At 42.2% G+C, this 22,682-nt stretch overlaps 1 protein-coding gene across 2 annotated transcripts in view; it reads left to right on the top strand.

Annotated features, from left to right (window-relative positions):
* The window catches only part of cnot4b (CCR4-NOT transcription complex, subunit 4b), a 32,398-nt gene extending 12,423 nt beyond the window's left edge, over window positions 1–19,975 (top strand). The window contains exons 7-13 of one of the 2 annotated variants that reach the window (XM_083999596.1): window positions 784–905; window positions 1,076–1,279; window positions 1,581–1,638; window positions 2,425–2,683; window positions 4,092–4,676; window positions 13,400–13,657; window positions 17,955–19,975. In XM_083999596.1, the coding sequence (XP_083855722.1) occupies window positions 784–905; window positions 1,076–1,279; window positions 1,581–1,638; window positions 2,425–2,683; window positions 4,092–4,676; window positions 13,400–13,657; window positions 17,955–18,241 (1,773 nt within the window). In that variant the 3' untranslated portion in view covers window positions 18,242–19,975. The remainder of the gene's footprint in view (window positions 1–783; window positions 906–1,075; window positions 1,280–1,580; window positions 1,639–2,424; window positions 2,684–4,091; window positions 4,677–13,399; window positions 13,658–17,954) is intronic. The other variant, XM_083999597.1, reaches the window with a different exon arrangement.
* The last annotated feature ends 2,707 nt before the right edge of the window (window positions 19,976–22,682 follow it).

Below are 22,682 nucleotides of genomic sequence, written 5' to 3' on the forward strand. Positions count from 1 at the left end.
TGTTTAAGACATGTAGTGAATAAACAACACGCTTTTAAATGAAGCTAGCAAAAAGAAGTGAGCCCATGTACCACTTGTATAATTCCTTAACTTGGTTTAAAGGGATAGTTCAACATTTTGGCAAATTGGCCCATTGCCATAATCCCTGTAGTTTTAGGAGGAGGATTGTTACCTTTAATTGTCGGTGCAAGCTATTTTTAGAATGGCGGAGCAGAGCCGCGAGCTGCTCAGAGCTACACTACGGAGGCTGATGGAATTTCTTGGTTTCCCTCTTCAAACTCATCAAATACACAATCCAACAACACCAAAACGCTCTCGTGGACAAGTTGTGACCTGCACATTCACCACGTTATGAGATAATAACAGAACTCTATGACAAAGAGTTGTTTTCGAGGTAAATTCATGCAAAACCGCTGATGCGTGTTCCCATCAGGGAAAATTTTTCAGCAAGCAGTCTCTGCACTTGTATTTGATGAGTTTGATGATGGAAACCAAGAAATCCCATTAGCCTCCGTAGTGTAGCTCTGAGCAGCTCGCGGCTCTGCTCCACCGTTCTAAAAATAGCTTGCACCGACAATTAAAGGTAACAAACCTACTCCTAAAACTATAGGGATTATGGCAATAGGCCAATTTGTCAAAATGTTGAACTATCCCTTTAAGGTCCCTCTTGCAGTCCTGACATCACTCTGTAGTAGTACCGACACTGGCACTTGGTATTTGACATTAGTGTGTCATGTTTCTATCAAAACAAAGTCCTCTCTTATCTGTCCATTTCGCCTCCAGGCAGGAAAGCATCAAGAGTACGAGCAGAAGCTTCAGGACCTCAACAAAATCAACTCCACCTTTCTACAGACCCCGGCCGTGTCGGGGGACAAACCAAAGGGCAAAGCCAACTCTTTACAGACGTACGATAACAGCATCAGTCTGTCTCTGCGTATCAGTGTCTGTGTGTGTCAGTAGTGTTTAGACATGCCAATCTTTCCTTTCCCTGTCAGGTCTACCGCAAACATACACAGCACAGCTTTGACATCATCGTGTGACCTCTCCTTGCTTCTCTGTCCGTGTGGCCTCACAGATCCAACAGCTCCAGTAAAGACAGCTGGCTGTCGACGCAGCCGTCAGGGCAAACCACCAACGGGCTGTCGTCGGATCATGGGAAGAGCCCGCCGTTAGAGGGCTCCGACTCCGAACACTCGACCCCCGAGGGGCCAAAACCTGACCTCAGCCTCGGCCCCTTACCGGCCCTCTCCCCTTTCTCTTCAAACTGTGATGCTACTAGGTAAACTAGATGATTAGATTACTTTTTATTCCTCGCACAAAATAGAATTTTCATTTCACTGTTTCTCATTTGATTCAGAGGCTGCGATAACCAAGTAACAGTTGATCTAGGCCACATTCTTTCACATTAGCAACTGGCCTTTCTTTGCTGGTGCTGGTCACACGCCCAGTTGTTATTTGGACTTAGATCTTACTGTAAGACTTGTTAGTGCACTTGGACACCATCAGAGGAGATTTGAACCATCCACAGTCTTCTGATGAGTTAATCTCATTGCTTGTTTTTTTTCTGTTTTTATTTTCAGCCCCAGCGACAAACTGCCAGAAATGATCAGTATAGGCAACGGTGAAACCTCACAAGTGGTAAGACATTGATTCCCTTTAAATTATAATCACAAAGATGTCTAAATATGTACAGTTAATGATTGTTCTCAGCTTGATGCATCTAAAACATAAAACTAACTGAAAAACTCTGCTCACTGTTAAAGGGATAGTTCAACATTTTGGCAAATTGGCCCATTGGCCCCCAGAGCTAAGCTACGGAGGCTAATGGAATTTCTTGGTTTCCCTCATCAAACTCATCAAATACACAATCCAACAACTCCAAAACGCTCTGGTGGACAAGTTGTGACCTGCACATTCACCACGCTATGAGATAATAATGGAACGTTATGAAACGGAGCCGTTTCCGAGTCTGCTTGCTGAAAAACTGTCCTTGAACGCAACGCGCATCAGCGGTTTTGCATGAATTTACCTCGAAAACAACTCTGTCTCGTAACGTTCCGTTATTATCTCATAGCGTGGTGAATGTGCAGGTCACAACTTGTCCTTGACAGTGTTTTGGAGTTGTTGGATTGTGTATTTGATGAGTTTGATGAGGGAAACCAAGAAATTCCATTAGCCTCCATAGTGTAGCTCTGAGCAGCTCGCCGCTCTGCTCTGCCGATCTAAAAATAGCTTACACTGACAAATAAAGGTAACAAACCTACTGCTATGACTATAGCAGTTATGGCAATGGGCCAATTTGCCAAAATGTTGAACTATCCCTTTAAATTAACAAATCAATCACTCAATCAATATGTGAATTTCTTTGAGACGAGATGTAAAGATTGACAGAACTGAGAGAATCTGCCCTCTTGTGTGTTGCAGCTCCCGGGCAGTGACTTCCCATCGCCCCCCCCTGGCCTCAGTAAGCCCAGCCTGGTGGTTCCCATCAGCGTCACCGGCCACACGGCTCGCTCCCTGTTCGAGGCCACCGCCGCCGCCGACTCCCAGTCGCTGTTCTCAGACAACAGCAACTTCAGGCATCCCAACCCTCTCCCCAGCGGACGGTGCAACTTCCCCACCCCCCCACACAGCAGCTCAGACTGGCCCACTGCCCCAGAGCCGCAGAGCCTCTTCACCTCAGGTGGGAATAAAACTGACATGTTGTGCAGGAAGAGGCCATTTGTCGGCTGCTTTATCTGTCAGTGTATTGGTTCTTTACAAAGTCTCCAGTTGGGCTGAAAACAGAAACAAGGTCTTATTTTTATTTTTTGCACAATGCTTTTACAATGCTGATTTGGATGAAGCTGCCTTTTCTACCTTTTTAAGACCATTTATCTCAGCTGATGTGCAAGTGCACAGCTCTAAGTTCAGGTGTAAACACAGCTGAGATGCATTGAAGACACACATGAGATTCCATCATTGGGCCACATTCCATTATCCGTGTAAATGCAGATGCTTTTTGGGCCACTGCTAATGACTGCCCACTCTACCAGTGTCCTCTGCCTCAGTCTAACTAGTCCCAAAACAGTTTTATTACAAAGCAAAAATATTCTATTACGTCAAAAGGATAAAACCTTATTCCACTGTAGAGCTGTGGGTAGCGGATTAATTTGTTCAACCTTTCGTTGCCCTGCTCACTCTCTCTTGCTCACACACACACACACACACGCACACACACACACACACACACACACACCCAGGCACATTGACAACAGACCAGCCTATTGAGTAAAAGCAACAACACTGGGTGTTTATCTGCATATTAAGTCTGAAAGTGAGACTTGATCACTTGAGACACATTGTAAACGACTCTTTGCACAGCTACATTTGCACAGTTTTTCTTCCATTTCACAGTTATATACATTATGCATATTTAATTTGGTACAGATTTTTTTCTTTTTTCTCTATTTATTCTATTTTAGTATTTTATTCATGACATAGTTTTATATGGATGTATATAGTGTATATTTTTCTTACTTTTCTTATCTGTGTTATATTGCTCTTCTGTGCCTTTATAATATACGTACGTCCTCTGCTACTGGATATTTGAATTGCCTTTGGGATCAACAAAGATTCTCTAAGTCTAAGTCTAAGTCTAAATCCAGGTGTAGACAGAGGTGGAGCTGTCTACTTGTGATCAGATCACCGAAGACACATGTTAATACCAGGTCTGAACAGGATTTAAATGCTGAACCTTCAGAGAATTAATAGCTGACAGACTGAGCATCAAACAGCAGACACACACAGAGATTTAGATGTTGAGAGGTTGGAGCATTTAGTGGATGAAGAGTCAGATATTACCCTAAGAACTGGACTATTGAACACATAAATTCAGCAAGTCAACACTCTGTGGTGTGTAAATAAGCAGCTATTTGTTGAATTCACAATGTCAACCTCTATTCAAATCAAAATTGCATGATCTAAAAGCAGTGTAACTACAGAGGCGTTAGTGTAGGCGAGCTGTGCAAGGAACTGAAGTTCAGTGTATCAATAAACTGTCAGATTCTTCACTGCTCCTCTCCTGTGTGTGTGTGTGTGTGTGTGTACAGATACCATCCCAGTGTCGTCGTCCACCGACTGGCAGGCAGCTTTTGGCTTCGGCTCATCCAAACAGCAGCAGCAGGAGGACGAGCTGGGCTTCGACCCCTTCGACGTGACGCGCAGGGCTCTGGCCGACCTCATAGAGAAGGAGCTCTGCGTGGAGGACGGCTTCGGCTCGTCCCTGTCCCCCAGCTTCCTCCCCCACAGGAACCACAAACCGCTGCTAAACAAAGGCCCCGGGCCCCCGGGAGGGCTCCCGCTGTCCAACCACCACCCTCACTCCCACCACTTCTCCCAGAATCATCACCGTCACACGGGGGGCTACGGCTTCCCCAGCCACCTCTCTCCATCATCGTCATCGCCATCATCATCAGCCTCGGCGTCTTCATCCTCGGCGGTCTTCTCCTCCCCCTCCTCCTCCTCCTCCTCTGCCTTCCGTCAGTCCTGGACGGGCTCCACCGCCTCCCGGAGCAACTTTGTTCATTTGAACCACGCGGTCAGTCCAACAGCCTCCACATCAAACTGCAGCTTCTCAGACTTTACACAGCTGCCAGGACATCACAGCACCGGGCTCGGAGGAATCCCCATCACAGGTAAGACGACTGGATCAGGGAGAAGGGGGGGGGGGGGTCTCAGGGATCTGACTATTATGTATCACTTTAAATCTGGATCACTGGTGTTAATGCTGTTATTTATTTTCAATGACCCCAGCCTGAAGCAGAACTGAAGCTGGGGTTGAAATGTTAAAACGGAGAAAAGCCATTCTACTTTGATTTATAATATTGTGCCAAGAGGAGAACACACACTACTGAGCTTTTACCAGCTATTATAGTGTGTGTGTGTGTGAGTGACACTTATTTGGTCCTACCTTTAGGACTGGGAGTGAAGATAAATTCTGTCATCTTTCTTAAAGGGATAGTTCAACATTTTGGCAAATTGGCCCATTGCCATTATCCCTATAGTCTTAGCAGTAGGTTCGTTCCCTTTAATTGTCGGTGCAAGCTATTTTTAGAACGGCGGAGCAGAGCCGCTAGCTGCTCAGAGCTACGCTACGGAGGCTAATGGGATTTCTTGGTTTCCCTCATCAAACTCATCAAATACACAATCCAACAACTCCAAAACCCTCTGGTGGACAAGTTGTGACCTGCACATTCACCACGCTATGAGATAATAATGGAACGTTACGAGATGGAGTTGTTCCTAAAATTATAGGGATTATGGCAATGGGCCAATTTGCCAAAATGTTGAACTATCCCTTTTACTTAGGATATAACTTGTATCTCTGCTGATATTTAAGAGAACCTAGGGTGTATTCATCTGTTAGGAGCTGGCTTTTACAGTGAGGCTGTCATTCATTATGCAGGAGAGAGCTTCATTGATGAATACAATCTAATTACGTACTTAAAAGATACTATTTTTATAAGAATTCAGTTGTTAAATCTTACAACAGATGTTGTGAAAGATTCATCCTCAGGTCACAAAAGCCAAGCACCTATCGACAGAAGCTTTGAAACAGTGATGAAAAGAATAAAACAAAAAACAAAGCCTTGAGTGCTGCGACGGCTGAATTGATCAGTAAATTTCCTCAAAATTAGCAAATGGCAAAGTTATTTTTACTTCCTGATTTATGTCATCAGAGAAATAGTTTTAGTACAAGCCCCAGAAAACACATCATCATCATCAGCAGCAGCAGCAGCAGCAGCGTCACTGTCATCACTTTTTCAGTGAAAATGAAATGACTCATCAAAATCACAATAGGATTTTTATTGCATATAATTAAACAGTAATTAAAAAGTTCAAAATGACCTTTTAACATGACGCTGTTGCAGTATGTCTTGAAGTGAAGTTTCATGCTCACATAAACTCATAAATAAATAGTGCATTTATAATTTTCCATTGCATCATACTTGACACAGAAACTGTGGACTTTGTTCAGTGTCATTGTTTTAAATCATGTGGGATCTTTTATCCCAACATGCAGCACAATCCACACAAAGAGCAGAGATGAATGGAGACACACAGTACTAGTATTTACTCTGCAAATGGACCGCTCCTGCAGAACATGACATCATCGTAGTGTACTGCATTGTGGGTAAACACCTGTTCATTCGTTGACCACTGGGTGGCAGCACATCATTTCACTGTAACACAGCAGACGGCTTTAGCTCAGGCACCTGATTGGAAAACTAGTCACAGCTATGAGACTCAGACCAAGTCCCTACTGGTTGATACTTTACTGTATAGCAACACTTGGTGTGTTCTCTGTTGACTGTTCACTAACACCACACCTGGCTGTATTACCAGTTCTTGTTTTTTTCACTGTTCCTTCATATTTTATTGTAACACCTGCAGATTTTCCATTATCATAGAACTGTATGAGATTATGAGATTTACCATCATAATTAGGGCTGGGACGATATGCTTTTCTCCCGATTCGATTCTTCTACGTTTTTTTGGATGGCGATTCTCACACAAATATCTGCACACAAATACTGTAGGAGCCTATGAATTAACATACTCAATTATAAAGTGAACTTAAACCCTTTTCAAAACCTGTACTCTCTGTATGTAAAAAAGGCTAACAAATGCACATTGCACAATTTAAAAAAAAATTCAAAAAAAAAAAAATCTATTTAAAAATCGTCAAAAAAGATATCGCGATATATACAGTTAAGGTCAAAATTATTAGCCCCCATGCAACTTTTTAACATTTCCCTAAAATAATGCCCAATGTTAGCAATATTCATAAAATTTTATTTAGTAAATCATTCATCAATGATATGACCCCATTTTGGTACACTTTGGAATGTGAAATAAATATTCGAGATTTATTTATGAACAATTTGGTAAAAATTGAGATGGTCAAAATTATTAGCCCTCTATGGGATTTTTTGCTTGCTTTTTCTGCTAACTCGGTTTGAAACCACACCTGAGCAGTCAAAAAACACAAGATTTCCAAAACTTTGGAGCGCAAAATAATCAGAGATGTCAACAAGAAACCCTGGAGCTCTGCAAAGACGATTGTTGCTGAACTGGCTTCATCTGGACATGATGTTTCATGCAAGACTGTTGTGAGGGATCTTCATCGTGGTGGACTTAATGGTCATCGTCCAAGAAAAACCCCTTTGCTCTCACGGCAGCACATCAAAGTCGGACTGAACTTTGCCAGAGACAATTTGAAACATTAGGGTGAGTTTTGGAAGTCTGTGCTTTGGTCTGATGAAACTACACATGAGCTGTTTGGGCATGCACCACGATGAAGAGCCCTCACAACAGTCTTGCATGAAACATCATGTCCAGAAGAAGCCAGTTCAGCAACAATCGTCTTTGCAGAGCTCCAGGGTTTCTTGTTGACATCTCTGATTATTTTGCGCTCCAAAGTTTTGGAAATCTTGTGTTTTTTGACTGCTCAGGTGTGGTTTCAAACCGAGTTAGCAGAAAAAGCAAGCAAAAAATCCCATAGAGGGCTAATAATTTTGACCATCTCAATTTTTACCAAATTGTTCATAAATAAATCTTGAATATTTATTTCACATTCCAAAGTGTACCAAAATGGGGTCATATCATTGATGAATGATTTACTAAATAAAATTTTATGAATATTGCTAACATTGGGCATTATTTTAGGGAAATGTTAAAAAGTTGCATGGGGGCTAATAATTTTGACCTTAACTGTATGTGAATCGATTTTTTCTCCCACCCCTAATCATAATGCATGGTGGTCATTTTGACTTCAAACAGAAGCAGCTTCTCATGTGTTAGCATATGACTTTGCCTCTGCAAGCTTCACTAGTACGTTTTAATTCTGTTCAATTCAATTCAATACTTTACTGTCACTGTTATAATAACACAGTTATAAAATAGTAACGAGATTGATCGTTTAAGCATCTCGGGTCTGGCATAACTTGAGTATTAAAAAGTGCAGAAGTGCCTCCCAGATATCAAAAATGTCTCCATACTGTGTACTGTTTAGCACATCAACAACAACAGTAATAGCTGTTGCAGACCCAGCTGTGCAGCGGTGCAATATTCAAGTCCATCTTCTGTGTGCAAAAGGGAGATAGGGGTCGGGGCAGTAAACAGGGATGGATGGAAAGTTGTGTGAGAGCTGCAACAATGCAAAGTCTGCTTCACAGTTATTGCAGTAGTGTAATGGGGGGCAGAGATTCATTGGGGCGGTTATGAGCCGTATCTAGCGAGCTAATTAATGTAAACTGTGGAGGTTTGTACAATAACCTTCAGGAAAACTAAACCCATTTATCAGGAGAAATGTAAGTTTACAGCTATTTTGTTATATAGAGTACGTTTAATTTTGACTCGGCGGCGAGTGTGATGCATTAAGCTGTGGCTGCTGGAGTGTTAACTTTCCCAAATCCACTGCAAGAGCTGTAAATGTCAGCCTAATTCACAGTAGCATCCAGGACTGGCAGCCACGCAGATGGGGAATACTACATAATAATGCGATGTGCCAATCTTGAAAGGAGCTTTTTTATTTTTTTTTTATAAGACTTGTTATGCTTCTTTGCTCCTTGGTGGCGGCGGCGGCGGCGGCGGCTTCCTGCTGCAGGACAAATGAAGTGGACGGGCCTGTTAACATAGGATAATGAAATTAAGCGGCTTCTTCTCTCTTAGGCCGGGATTGTCGACCATTTCTGATCTCATTATATGTCAGAAATTAGCAGTGTTTCTACATAAGGTAATGGTTGTTAAAAACAAACTAGCTGAGGAACACGAGGCTCCACCCGGCAGACAACCCCACTCTGATTGCAGTCATAAAAGATATCGGCTAATTCACTGGTAAATAATTCATCCCTGTGAAGGAGTGCTACTGGATAACTTGATTAAAACGGATTCTGAAGACAGATCTCGTTCTCATGAATTAAACATGGCAGCACTTGTTTATCTGGGGATGCAAATGGCAACATAGGTGATGATGTTAATGCCAGTCATGCTTCCCTGGCTGACAGGCTGATTAAAATGAAAAAAGGGGCATGGTGAGGGCTAAGCAAGGATCACAGGGGAATACTGAGGGAGGATTGTTTCTTCTTAATCACTGATGTTCAGGGGGGTTACTGCTTTGCAGTATTTAATTGAAAGGCTCAATATAATCAGTGCTGGAAGAAGTGTTTGTATTCTTTACATACAGCAGTGTAAAATACCCAGAAGTCCTGCATGAAAAGGCCAACTTCACTACAAGTAGAAGCAGCAAAGGGTAGCTAAAGGGGATGTAAGAAAATATAGATACACTGAAATATCGCAATATTTCGTTTTGCAGTACTGTATCAATATTCAAAAGCACTGCATCAATTTTTTTATTAAAGGGATAGTTCAACATTTTGGCAAATTCGCCGATTGCCATAATCACTATAGTTTTAGGAGTAGGTTTGTTATCTTTAATTGTCGGTGCAAGCTATTTTTAGATCGGCGGAGCGGAGCCGTGGGCTGCTCAGAGCTACGCTACGGAGGCTCATTATGGGATTTCTTGGTTTCCCTCATCAAACTCATCAAATACACAATCCAACAACTCCAAAACGCTTTGGAGGCGGAATCGCTCAATTTTCCAGGAAAATGACAACATAATCACTTTCCCAATCAAAATTTGATTGAAAAAAAATCTGTCAAAAGATTTTTGTTGGATTTTGGCAAATACGATTCCAGGCTGTAGGTGGAGCCAGAGGAGTTGGATTTTATTTACTTAATTACTAATTTAATGTTTGACCATCAGAATATAGTGACAGTTCCAGCAAATATGACTGAATAATTGTTACCAACTGAAGCTTTAATCCCTGCTGCTGGTTGGCAGCAGTCATTCAGCCATCCACTCCTCTGCTCCAAAGAAACAAGGAGATCTCAGAGAGCACAGATCTGAGGTCTGTGGCTCATCACATAACTTGGCACAGTCAAATAAGGAAAAAATGGCAATATATCATCTTGCTCATAATATCGCAATATATCGCAATATATTGCATCGTTGCCCCTGTATCTGTGATACGATACGTATCACCAGATTCTTGCCCATACATGACACCCCTAGTTAAAGTGTGGAAATAAAAGTACTAGGTTGGTTCCTCTAACATCACTGGCTGTTAAACACTGAAGCATCAGTGTGTCACCAGCAGCCTGTCACTGTTGTAGCTGCTGGAAATAGAGCTACTATTATAAACTGTGTTTATATAGTCTATATACAGTTAGAAACAAAGAGTCAGAACATTAACGGGAGAGGAAAGAAGAATGAAACAAAGGTCTGATCCATTAATGTTCTTTTTCAGTCTCTGGACTTCACTTTGATTTTCAGAGAGATATTGAATCATTCAAACATTTATTGTGAGAAGTTTATAGAAAGAAAAAAAATCACTAATGGTCCTGGACAGATGTCTTAACAATTCGTGCTCACCTGAAATGTGACCTTTACTTTAGTCATTAGCAAAGTGTTGGATTTGAAAGGTCTTATCTATTGTGTAATCTGAAAATGAAAGCTGTTTAATAGATGTAATGCAGCAGAAAGTAAAATATTTCCCTCTGTCTAGTGGAATGGAAATATTAAGTAGCATAAAATGGAAATAATAGTTATAAAGTACCTTTGAATTGTACTTTATGAACTCGGTTACTTCCCACCACATCATCGATAGAATCTTATTCAGACCTGCTCTTATAAATAATGCGTCATAGCATTTCCACGTCTCCTCTGTCCAACAGTCTTATAGGAAGCCAGCTGTGAGGGCTTAGTCAACTAACATTCATCTTGTCTCGTTAGTATTTAGCATTCACAGAACCATGGTAACTGGAAATCCTGTCTTGGCGGTGAGGCCTGCTGTCTCATCAGACAGAGCTCTAAATGAATCCGACTCGCAGCCACAGCGCTGCCTTTACGTCCTCCTTTTGGGCTGCTGGAGCAAATATGGCAGATGGGTAATTAACCCAGTGCTGCAGCCGCTCCTGTCCTTAGATCAGATCTCAGATCAGACTTACCTGGCTCCATTTGTGAGGCACAGAAATCCAGGAAATAGATTGTTTCAGCACATTTTATGAATTCTAAGTATTGATCAATGATGGCTCATTTAATTTTGAACAGCAGTAATCATTTTGGACAAATGAAATTAGGCATCTTCTAATGTTGTAGATGACATTCAGCATTCAGGAACTTTTCTTTTGTTACTTTTTTAACAACTTATTTAGTATTGATAGAGTCAAGGTATTGAATAAATGCATGCTTTTTCATATCAGTACTGAATCTTTTCCACTGGCTCTAAATCTGTCACCGTAGCCAACCAGCCTGTCACTTTGTGGCAAAATGTCATGTCATTCTGTGTTACAGGCTTTTGTGGCCGTGCCCCCCCACTCCCACTACCCTCCAAACTTTAAGGCTTTAGATTTTTAAAATTCAGAGTAGATCACGCAAAGCTGTTAATTCTTCCCTCGTCGGATTTCCTCGAGCTGTGTTGTCAGATTGTGAAATGAAGAGGCCGTGTTCACACACCAACGGCCCACTTGTTCACTTTCACCACCAGCACCGCAGTCGTCTGCCAGCAGCACTTGAAATAGTCCACATGACGTTGGTTGTTTTTTTTGTTTTTTTACATTTGCAATTGAAGCCGTTTCACACCTGAGCTGCTTTTTGGTCTGCTCTGGTGTGTTTGTCCGTTTCTTTGTTCAGGCTGGTGTCAGAGCTGTCAGTCAAACTGCTGCAGTCTTGTTCTTGGTGAAAATGCACTGCAGACCAACCACAGGGCTGATGATCCTTGGTTTGAGTTTCATACATCCATTTTATTTATTTTATTTTATTTTTTCTCTTCTATATACATCCATTTTAGTCAAACTAAGTAGAAGAGAGGAGGCTCTGAGTCTTTGTTTTCTTAGGGACACACCATGAACTCTAGCCAGGGGTGGTCTGTTGTCCAGTGGTTAAAGGGATAGTTTAACGTTTTGGCAAATTGGCCCATTGCTATAATCCCTATGGTCTCAGGAGTAGGTTCGTAACCTTTAATTGTCAGTGCATGTTGTTTTTAGAATGGCGCGGAGCAGAGCCGCAAGTTGCTCAGAGCTACGCTACAGAGGCTAATGGGATTTCTTGGTTTCCCTCATCAAATACACAATCCAACAACTCCAAAACGCTCCGGTGGACAAGTTGTGACCTGCACATTCACCACGCTATGAGATAATAACACAACGTTACCACACAGAGTTGTTTTCGAGGTAAATTCATGCAAAACCACTGATGCGCGTTCCTGTCGGGGGCAGTTTTTCGGCAAGCAGTCTCTGCATTTGCCTCGAAAACAACTCTGTCTTGTAACGTTCCGTTATTATCTCATAGCGTGGTGAATGTGCAGGTCACAACTTGTCCACCAGAGCGTTTTGGAGTTGTTGGATTGTGTATTTGATGAGTTTGATGAGGGAAACCAAGAAATCCCATTAGCCTCCGTAGCGTAGCTCTGAGCAGCTCTGCTCCGCCATTTTAAAAATAGCTTGCACCGACAATTAAAGGTAACAAACCTACTCTAAAACTATAGGGATTATGGCAATGGGCCAATTTGCCAAAATGTTGAAATATCCCTTTAAGAGCATGTCCCATGTTGGCATTGCCCAATGCAGTGATCACTGGATTGATTCCCGTCTGTGCCGATCTGAACTGCGTGTCACTTAACCAGTCCCTCTCCCCACTTTCTTGTCCCTCTGCACAACGCCTTTCAATTAAAGGTAAAATGTCAAAAATAAATATGTCAAATATTTATAAATATATCAATGTCAATGAATAACTGTAGCCCACTGCTTTATCTTGGTAAATCTCACCTGTAACTTAAAATGGTACAAGGCAGGGTTTAGGGAAGATTTGAAAAAAAAGAAAACTGACCTCATCAGGAGCATGAACATCAAATCTGTCATCAGAAGTAACAGTGGACACTCAAACACTGGGAGAAACTACCAGTCTTTGGGATATAAATTAATTATGGTCTTGTCCTGGAAAAAAAACTCTTCTTAGAGTTCTGTAGTGACTTGCAGCTCAGTTCAACAATTCATTACACATTCAAAATGCTCAAATGAAACCAGAACAGTTCATCCACAGTCCACTGAACACACTGACCTAAACAAGTATAAACAACAGACAGCATGAGATAATGATGACTGTTTCCTTTGAAGAAACCGTTATTCATGTATTTATGTCCCATAAACCAAGATGGTTTTCACAACACAGTGATGGAAACTTGACTTTTGCATTGATTTCTTAACATTACAGTACATTAGATGAGAATATGTAACTACCACAACATGAGTTAACCTTCTCTTCCACATTTTGCCTCCTTTCTCTGTCTCCATGCAGAACACAGCGGCCGCGTCGAGGGTATAAACGTGAAGGAGTGGCAGGACGGCCTCAGAGCGCTGTTACCCAACATCAACATCAATTTCGGGGGTCTCCCCAACTCTTCATCCTCCTCATCGTCATCCTCCTCCTCTTCCTCCTCCTCATCCTCCTCGTCCAGCATCAACCACACTGGGGCGCCGGGGCTTTATGGGAGCGTTCCTCACAGCCTCCGTTGGGAAGGCACAGCCAGCTGGATGGACCCGGCCATCATCACAGGTACACTTCACTACCACAGTAATCAACTATTAAACCATATAGGGATGTCACAATTACTTGTTTTCACTATTAATTGCGGTATTAAAAGCCACAATTAATTAATCGTAAAGATTCTTAACTCATTGAGTGCCAACCACGTAATTTCTCATTTTTCGTTCCCATGCGTTGAGTGCCAAAAACGTAATTTTACGTTTTTTGCTTTTTTTTTAAATGATGAAAATAGACACTTTAATACACATTATATGTAAATTTGGGGACTCTACGATGAGGAGAACTGAAATAGATGACGATCAAAGTCACATGACAGCTCATGATCTGGAAGTTTTTATCATAACTCGGCTTCTGCAAACGAGTTCTGCATGCAGATGCAGTGCAGCTGCTCCGCTCTCACCTGCGCTGCTGCTCCAGCTGCTCGAGCTGCTCGGAGCAGAAACAGGAAGCTCTCAGCGACAGTCCGCCCGGTCTTCAGCTGGAGCAACACCGTGTCCTCCCCAAAGTCCTCCCGCGGTAAAATCTGATGGTCTCTGGGCCAAAGCAGACCGGCATCACCGACCCGTACCACAGAAGGACCGCGACCACCGGCGAGACCGGTCTTCCCGAGCCGCGGTGGCTGACTGACCCTCACGCTCCGCGGGGAGAAGCTGTGACACGGCACGGTGCGTCTGTGTTATTGTTGTTTAGTGGCGCCCCCCCCGCCCCCGATGGTGGTTTTGTGAATAGAACAACAACTGTTGTATATATTTATCTTATACGAGCCCTTTGATCCAGAAATGCGAGTGTGAGAAGAGCGACAGACACAAACAGCGCACCTTTCATAAAAGACGCTCTATCTCCTTTTCTAGAAAAAAAGGAGGGATTTTGGTGAAACCCAGCCATGTTTAGCTTGAGTTTACTCAGGAACAGAGGCACGTAGAAACAAACGGTTTGTGGCCACTTGAAGCATTAAGTTAAACCTTTCAATTGAGCCACAGTATGTGTTGGTGGCAATAATATAGAATACACAGTGGCTCTACAAAAATCGTCAAAAATGGTCTAAATTGCCGGTACACTTGACTAAAACTTTGGAAAGGAGCGCGGCACTCAATGAGTTAAATACTGCCACTTTCCAAAAAAGATTATGTCGGAACCGTATCAGCAGATGTGGACCAAAGTAAAGGTAAATGCACAGATACTGGTCCATTTACATAACATTGAATTGGTAGGAATTTAATTGCTAGAGTGTTATTTGTAATTTTTAAAAAATGATTAAAATTAACTTAAACATTTGGTATAGATGACAATTAATGACTTGAATATTTCAAACACTTCCCCTGGGGGATTAATAATTAGTCATATTTTAATATAATATGATATGATACTTAAAATATTCAGTGTAAATATTTAGTCATGTAATTATACTTTGACTATATTTGATTTTACACATTATTATTGTGAAATTGATAACTACATAATAATCGTGATAGCCGTAATACCGTGATTATTTCTCTGACAACAATCGTACCAAGAAAATCTATAATCGTGACATCCCTATGATTTCATGGTTATTATGAATGGCTTTGAATAGTAAACTGTCTCCATCTGTCATGTGTCAGACCCGACAAGACTAGAGTGTCCTGCATCACTTCCCCTGACCAGACACCATGTTTAGTGACGAGGTTACCACTGAATGTCATTAGCATGATGAGGCCTTATTCCATGTACTGTATTAATAGCAGCCAAAGGCCTGTGGTCACATGTCTTTGTCAGATGATTCATGTTTTGTTTTGTTTTTGTTTTGTCAGAGAGCTACAGTATTACATTTCCAGAAGATTAGATGAGTACCGAGAGGACAGGATTCATTTACATTTACTGTATAAAGACGAGTTACCTGTAGGTACAGAAAACATAGGACATGCCTTCTCATCATTAAAATGGATCCATGTTCAAAGGCAGAGGCTTCAACTTGCACTTTGCTTCCATTCAACTTGAGCTGTAATTTAAGGTCCAAGGCTTGGTCTTTGAGAACACACACACAGATACAGTCATGTGAAAAACTTAAGGCACCCTATGAAAGCCCATGTTTTTTGTTTTTGTTTTTGTTTTTTACATATTTGGACACATGGATATTATAAATATAACTAAACAATTGAAGAAAATACTTTTAAAAATGTCAGTAATGTGAACATTTATTCCCACTTAAACTGGCTAAAATTTGACACAGATGAAAAACATCAGGTGCACATGATCTGAACATTGTTACTCAGCTTTTTTATGAAGGCTTGCCCTATTTAAACCTCAGACAGGCAGGCTCTGTAACACTGTCGCAGAGTCTGTGCGGAGGAATACTGAGCGAGTTGTCTAGTTCCAGATAAATGTCTTTTTTCTGACTAGTTGATGGACTGAAAAAGAATGTGTATAGAAATTACACTTGAACAGGTGTATTATTTTGTGACAGGACTTCTTGAGTCAAGTAACGGCGCATTTTATTGTCAGTAACAGCATTATAACGGCGGAGACAGTAACTTTTTTTATTACTCGTTAGTGTAAAAGACGCCTTTTCTCAACTGGTCACAAGGCGTCCACTTCCATCTCCACAGTTTTGGGCGTGTTCAGGGTCAGGTTGGTTGTTGTGACCACAGAGAGGCCAGCTGTTCATCCTCACATCTGCACGCACACCCACCGCCGTCGACGGTGAAAGTCAGGAAATCAGGAGTGTAGCAAACAGGTCTTCTGATGTGCAGCGAAGGGAAATGAGTGATGGGGAGAGCAGGCCTCCCCCCGAGGAGTGACTGTGCTGACTGTCCAGGTGCTGGAGGAAGGAGGGGGAGGAAGGAGGGGGAGGAAGGAGGGGGAGGAAGGGCTCAACTGCTGCTCCCCATCTGTGAGGAAGCAGGTGATGCACTGACTGGTGGAGGTGGGGAGCAGGGAGCTGGAGGATTTCTGGAGAGATGGTGTTGAGAGGACTGGACAGACATGACATTTACATGTGTCATCACCTCACACCTGCTTTTAAGTGCATCTCCACCTGCAACTTAAAGGGGTAGTTCAACATTTTGGCAAATTCGCCCATTGCCATAATCCCTTTAGTTTTAGGAGTAGGTTCGTTACCTTTAATTGTTGGTGCAAGCTATTTTTAGAACGGTGGAGCAGAGCCGTGAGCTGCTCAGAGCTAGGCTAATGGGATTTCTTGGTTTCCCTCATCAAACTCATCAAATACACAATCTAACAACTCCAAAACGCTCTGGTGGACAAGTTGTGACCTGCACATTCACCACGCTATCATGGAAAACCGCTGATGCGCGTTCCCGTCAGGGGCAGTTTTTCGGCAAGCAGTCTCTGCATTTGCCTCAAAACAACTCTGTCTGGTAACGTTCTGTTATTATCTCATAACGTGGTGAATGTGCAGGTCACAACTTGTCCATGAGAGCGTTTTGGAGTTGTTGGATTGTGTATTTGATGAGTTTGATGAGGGAAGCCTCTGTAGCGTATATATCTTGTTGATTTTATGCACTGCTGCCACAGGATGGGCTGATTGGATTATTGCATGAGTAAGCAGAAGTACAGGTGTTGTTAGTAAAATGCTCAGTGAGTGATTTTAGAAGTCATACAGTGTACAGGTGTTGTGGAGGAGGAACGTTAGAGCTGATACCTCAAAGCCAAAATTCTCAAAATACGACAGTTGTTGTTTACAGTACGGTAGATACCAAAGGTAAAAAAAAAAAAAAGATACTGGACGTGTGATTCCTCTGGGAAGAAGAAGAAGGCCGACACAGCAAAACAAGAACAACAACTAGTGTAATTGTCTGTGCAGAAACAGGTCTACAAATGACACAGCACTGCAGAACTGCTGCTGTTTGTATCTACAGGGGGAAACTGAGTGATGACGCTTCAGTTCAGCATCGGATAAGTTAGTAGGACAAACGTCTGAAAATTTGCTTTGTGGGTAATGTAGGCTTCCAGTTTTGACAAGGAAGGAGAAGAAAGTGTGAAATAAAAAGACGACATCTCTGTTCTGCTGCATTGATTTTGATTCTCTCTTAATGTAATGAGAGTGCAGCGCTGAATCAATGGAGCGCTCCTCTAATGTCACACGTTTCTCTCTGGATGTCATCGTTCTACATTACTGATTTTTCTAATCTTGTTTGTGAGGAATAATAAAATAGCAAAACCCAAAGCATCCCAGTAATTGTTAAATATGGCAAATGGAGCATTTAGGCATGGAAATAGAATCTTCTTATTTTTTTAATGATTCAGCTTTAAACAGCTGCATTTGAGTGAAGTTTTTTTTTTCTCCCCCCCCCCGTCTTGTCCTCTGCAGGGATCCCGGCCTCCAGCGGCAACGGTCTGGACTCTCTTCAAGACGACAATCCCCCACACTGGCTCAAGTCCTTGCAGACGCTCACAGAAATGGACGCCCCGTCCGGCCCTGCTTTGCAAAAAGGCGCCTTCGGGGGCCAGCACCCCCCCTACAGAGCCGTCTGGGCGCACTACCCAGCCCCCGCCGGCCAGTTCCACTCTCCGCCGCCAGGCTTCCAGACGGCCTTCAGACCCCCCACACAGACCCAGACGGACCTGCGACAGAGCGCAGCAATCGACCGCCACTAGGGACTATTAACACACACACACACACACACACACACACACACATTACCATATTGAACCACACTGAATCAGCAGATAAAGAGTACAACTATTAACGACTAATCAGATAATATAATATTTAAAAATGTCCTCCTCCAGAGATTCAAAGCTCGTGTGTTTCTCATCTTGGTTTCTGATCGGTTGCTGGAGTTGGTCTAGGCCAGCGACCCCCCCGGCCGCACTTGTCTGAAAGTGATCATGACAAAAAGAGAAAAACATTTTCAGGATAAGAATCTGAGGCAGTTTCTAATGGTTGAAAAGTTTGTTTTTTTTTTGTAATGGCAAGGTCAATCACAGCAAATCATGTTGAAAAGGTGCGATTTAGAGATGCTGGGCAATAAAAACAGCCGAGACGCGTTCGAGGACACTTCTCGAGAAGTCTGTTCATTCAGTCTGAGTCTGGGTCAGAAGATGGAGAATAAAAAAAATCAAGTGTTAATGCTAATGTCTCTGTAGCCCACCTCTCATTTCAGCTTGAGGCCAAAGGCTCAGGGCTCAAGGCTTTATTAGCTTCCATTAGCATAACACAACCCAACTGCTACTTATGAAATTTGCACTGTGGCCACTGCACACACCGGCTTTTACAAAGGGGAATATGTGGAGTAAAATAGATCACATTTTTTATGTTCTGCTGCGTTTGATCGTCGAATCGTTCGCTATGATTTTGACAGCTGAATTGCAATGTTAAACCAGTCCAATGGTCTCTTCAGTGGATCACAGGAAAGCAAAGCCGTATCTTTGATCTATATATATATATATATTCACACAGAAGCTTGTGTCTACATACACAGTGGGTTACACACAGTAGCAGACAAAGAAGACATTAACGATGATTTGTGTTTAAGGAGCACTTTGCTTTTCACAGAGCAGTGAAATAGTTTTAGTCTGTTTGTGCTGTTTGTTTTCGAAGGCAAAAAAAAAAAACAGGAAGCGTCGTGCGTCCACGTGGATGCCGAGTGAATCACCCCGTTGCCCCAGGAGATGCGTCGTCCGACCCCTCTGTATCACAGAGTCGACACAGACATCTGCATCGGGATGTGAAGTGTCTGGGCTCAGAGTAGTTTTAGCTCACTGTCAGCCGTCTTCAGAGACCTCGCCCGTGGCTGCAGATTGACGTGACAGCTCAGAGCCTCCACCGTGTGAGCGACGGGTCCCCGTGCGTTTAAAAACTGTTTGATTTCACCACTACGATGACGGCAGGGGGAAATGAAAGAAAACACCCATTCAGTTTTTTTTTTTTTTTGGTTTTGTTTTGTTTTGCCAGCAGAACACAGGAACAAGAAAGCAACTTAAAATCCTCCCTTTTGGGGCTCGTGTTCGAAAAACCAAGACGTGTAGATGGAATCAAACAGTTTCCTCCGACAGCAGGAGAAACGAGAACACAACCTTAATATCCCTCAATGTGATTTACAGTCGGGAAACCAAAATTATACTGACTACTTGATATTTTCTATGTGAGTAGTAACTACTTACCACTAACACAGCACTCCGAGCTACAGTCACATGTCATATCTGACTTGTGGTTTATGATAATGTAACAAATACAGCTTAGAACCATTTAGAGACACACTAACCTGAGTCTCCGTGTGGTCTCTTGGCTGGATCATCCTGCTCAACTGATCTGGACCACAAACAGTTGAGTGTTAAAGGGATTGTTCAACATTTTGGCAAATTGGCCCATTGCCATAATCCCTATAGTTTTAGGAGTAGGTTTGTTACCTTTAATTGTCGGTGCAAGCTATTTTTAGAACGGCGGAGCAGAGCCGCTAGCTGCTCAGAGCTACACTACAGAGGCTAATGGGATTTTTTGGTTTCCCTCATCAAACTCATCAAATACATAATCCAACAACTCCACAACGCTCTGGTGGACAAGTTGTGACCTGCATATTCACCACGCTATGAGATAATAACGGAACGTTACAAGACAGAGTTGTTTTCAAGGTAAATTCATGCAAAGCCGCTGATGCGCGTTCCCGTCGGGCGCAGTTTTTCGGCAAGCAGTCTCTGCCTTTACCTCGAAAACAACTAAGTCTCGTAACGTTCCGTTATTATCTCGTGGTGAAGTTGGAGTTGTTGGATTGTGTATTTGATGAGTTTGATGAGGGAAAATTCCATTAGCCTCCGTAGCGTAACTCTGAGCAGCTCGCGGCTCTGCTCCACCGTTCTAAAAATAGCTTGCACCGACAATTAAAGGTAATGAACCTACTCTTAAAACTAAGGGATTATGGCAATGGGCCAATTTGCCAAAATGTTGAACTATCCCTTTAATTCTCAGGCAGGTGAGGTATTATGCCAGATGCTGCTGGTGGATGTTACTATTATGTTAGGACCATGACAATCATCGCATTTAGGTCATTTGCAGTACCAATACCACACTGGATAGACTATATGAAAGTGAAGCTGAATGGCATTGGAGAGGATGGGTGAAGAGGGTTTGGTGGTCTGATGGGATTGGCGAGACAAACCTTCTGCTAACACACTACTTAATTTCCTTTTGAGCAGAGAAGACGACAGTGCAGACCGATCAGGAGATAATGATGTAAAAATAATTTGGACAAAAGGTTCTGCAGCCCGGTCTCCTTTTAATCCTCAGGCCCCATTAGGTCTGTATTTTAAAGTGGAGTCACGTCCATGCAAGTAGTCCATTTAAATCAGTCAAAACATCTATAATAGCTCATCAGAGGTGTTGATCGGCTGCTCAGTATGGACACTGTTGACCTCTGCAGGTTCAGAGGTGTGAAACCAGCTCCAGCAGGGGAGACGGTCTTCATACTGGGATTTCATCAAAGTCAAGCCAAGCCATTATTATTCTATCAATTAGTCAATCAACACTCTTTGATGTGACATGGCTGCACATGGTAAGGGAACTTCGCTTTGTAGTATTTGTAGTACTTTCTGGAGCACAAATTCCTTCATACATATATATAACGGTCTGGTTTCCCTTATTTGCCTCATAGCTTCACCAACCACATTCTGTTATTCATTATAAAGGATTTGTAATGCCAGTGTATGCAATCAGTATGATATAATAGCACAACATGACACTCGTAGGGTTCTGCTCTTGCTTATATTTTGGTTTCCTGGATGTAAATCATATTGAGAAATCAGGCCGTATTCTTGTTTATGTTTTGAAAAATGAAAATGAAAAAAAAAAACATTCTTTTTTAGTATTCTAGTTTTTCATGCTGTCAGCAGAAAAAAAAATACTATTTGACCGCTCGCTACACAAACAAACAATGCAGTTCTTAATTGGACTGGGCTACAGTGTGAAACGCTCATGAATTAAACAGCTACTCTCACAGGAATCCTGAAAGGGCTGGTGACATTTTTCCATTTACACTTTCTTGTTTTTTTTCACAGTTTGAGTCTTTGCAGGCCGTGTGTGCAGGGGATAGCGGAGCAACAGACCAACTCAAACCATCAGTAACACGAGGTGTACGCTATGTACCCATTTATCATCCAAAAGCTTCAAATTTCAATGGTTTTCAATAGTATCTTTATGTAAGGTCCTGGCAACGTTCATTGTTCAACAGTATTGTTACGGATGAAGACACTGATGCAGTCTAACATGTTTTTCACACTGCTTAAACTTAATCTTAAACAAAGAGCTGAGGAGAATCACACCTTTAAACCTGGAAACTAATTATGAAATAAAAAGACAAATTTAAAGTGTCCTGGGTTTTGGTCCTTTATTTTTGAAAACCTCTTCTCTGTGTCAGTTTAAACAAGCCAGCTAATCAAGCCTGTGGAGATAAAAACCCTCTGAATCAGGTTTCACTGCATGGTGAACCCTCCGGTATGAATCTGTTCTCCATTCATGTAGGAAGTGGTTTTCCAGCCCATTTGGCGACATGTGGCCTCTCAGAACCGGCGTCTGAAAAAGCTCTGATGGTTTCCCACTCGGGTCACATTTCCTGTAAAACCTCAAGTGCTTCCAATGTGGACCAATTAGCTTTATCTTGCTGAGGAGGAAGCAGCTTGCAGATAATGTCAAGAAGAAATTAACTGCTTGTACTGTTCCTGGTAAAGGCATACTCACGTTCAATACAAGTGTGACACCCCCACCCCCTTTTTCAATAACACAAATGACTTGTCCTCTTTGTTAATTGGCCGATCAAGCTATTGATCTCAACCCTGGTATATAGATGCTAATTGACTTCATTAGGCAGCATGTTGCAGCTTTTAGTGGGCGGCCAATGCCAACTTTAATGTGTGTGGGGATCTAAAAAGGTTTGTTAGTTTTAATATTGATACTTATCCTAACGTATTTGTGAGTTTACATGCTAACCAGTTAGCATCGTACCTGCTCTTAAGAAGTGGCTTCGCTATATGCATAACCTTGTGACATGTAAATGCCTAAATGACTAAAACTCTCTTAAAGGAAGCTTATTTTACTAAAAACTTA

This window comes from Trachurus trachurus, assembly GCF_905171665.1.
Source record: "Trachurus trachurus genome assembly, chromosome: 23".
NCBI classification, from domain to species: Eukaryota; Metazoa; Chordata; class Actinopteri; order Carangiformes; family Carangidae; genus Trachurus; species Trachurus trachurus.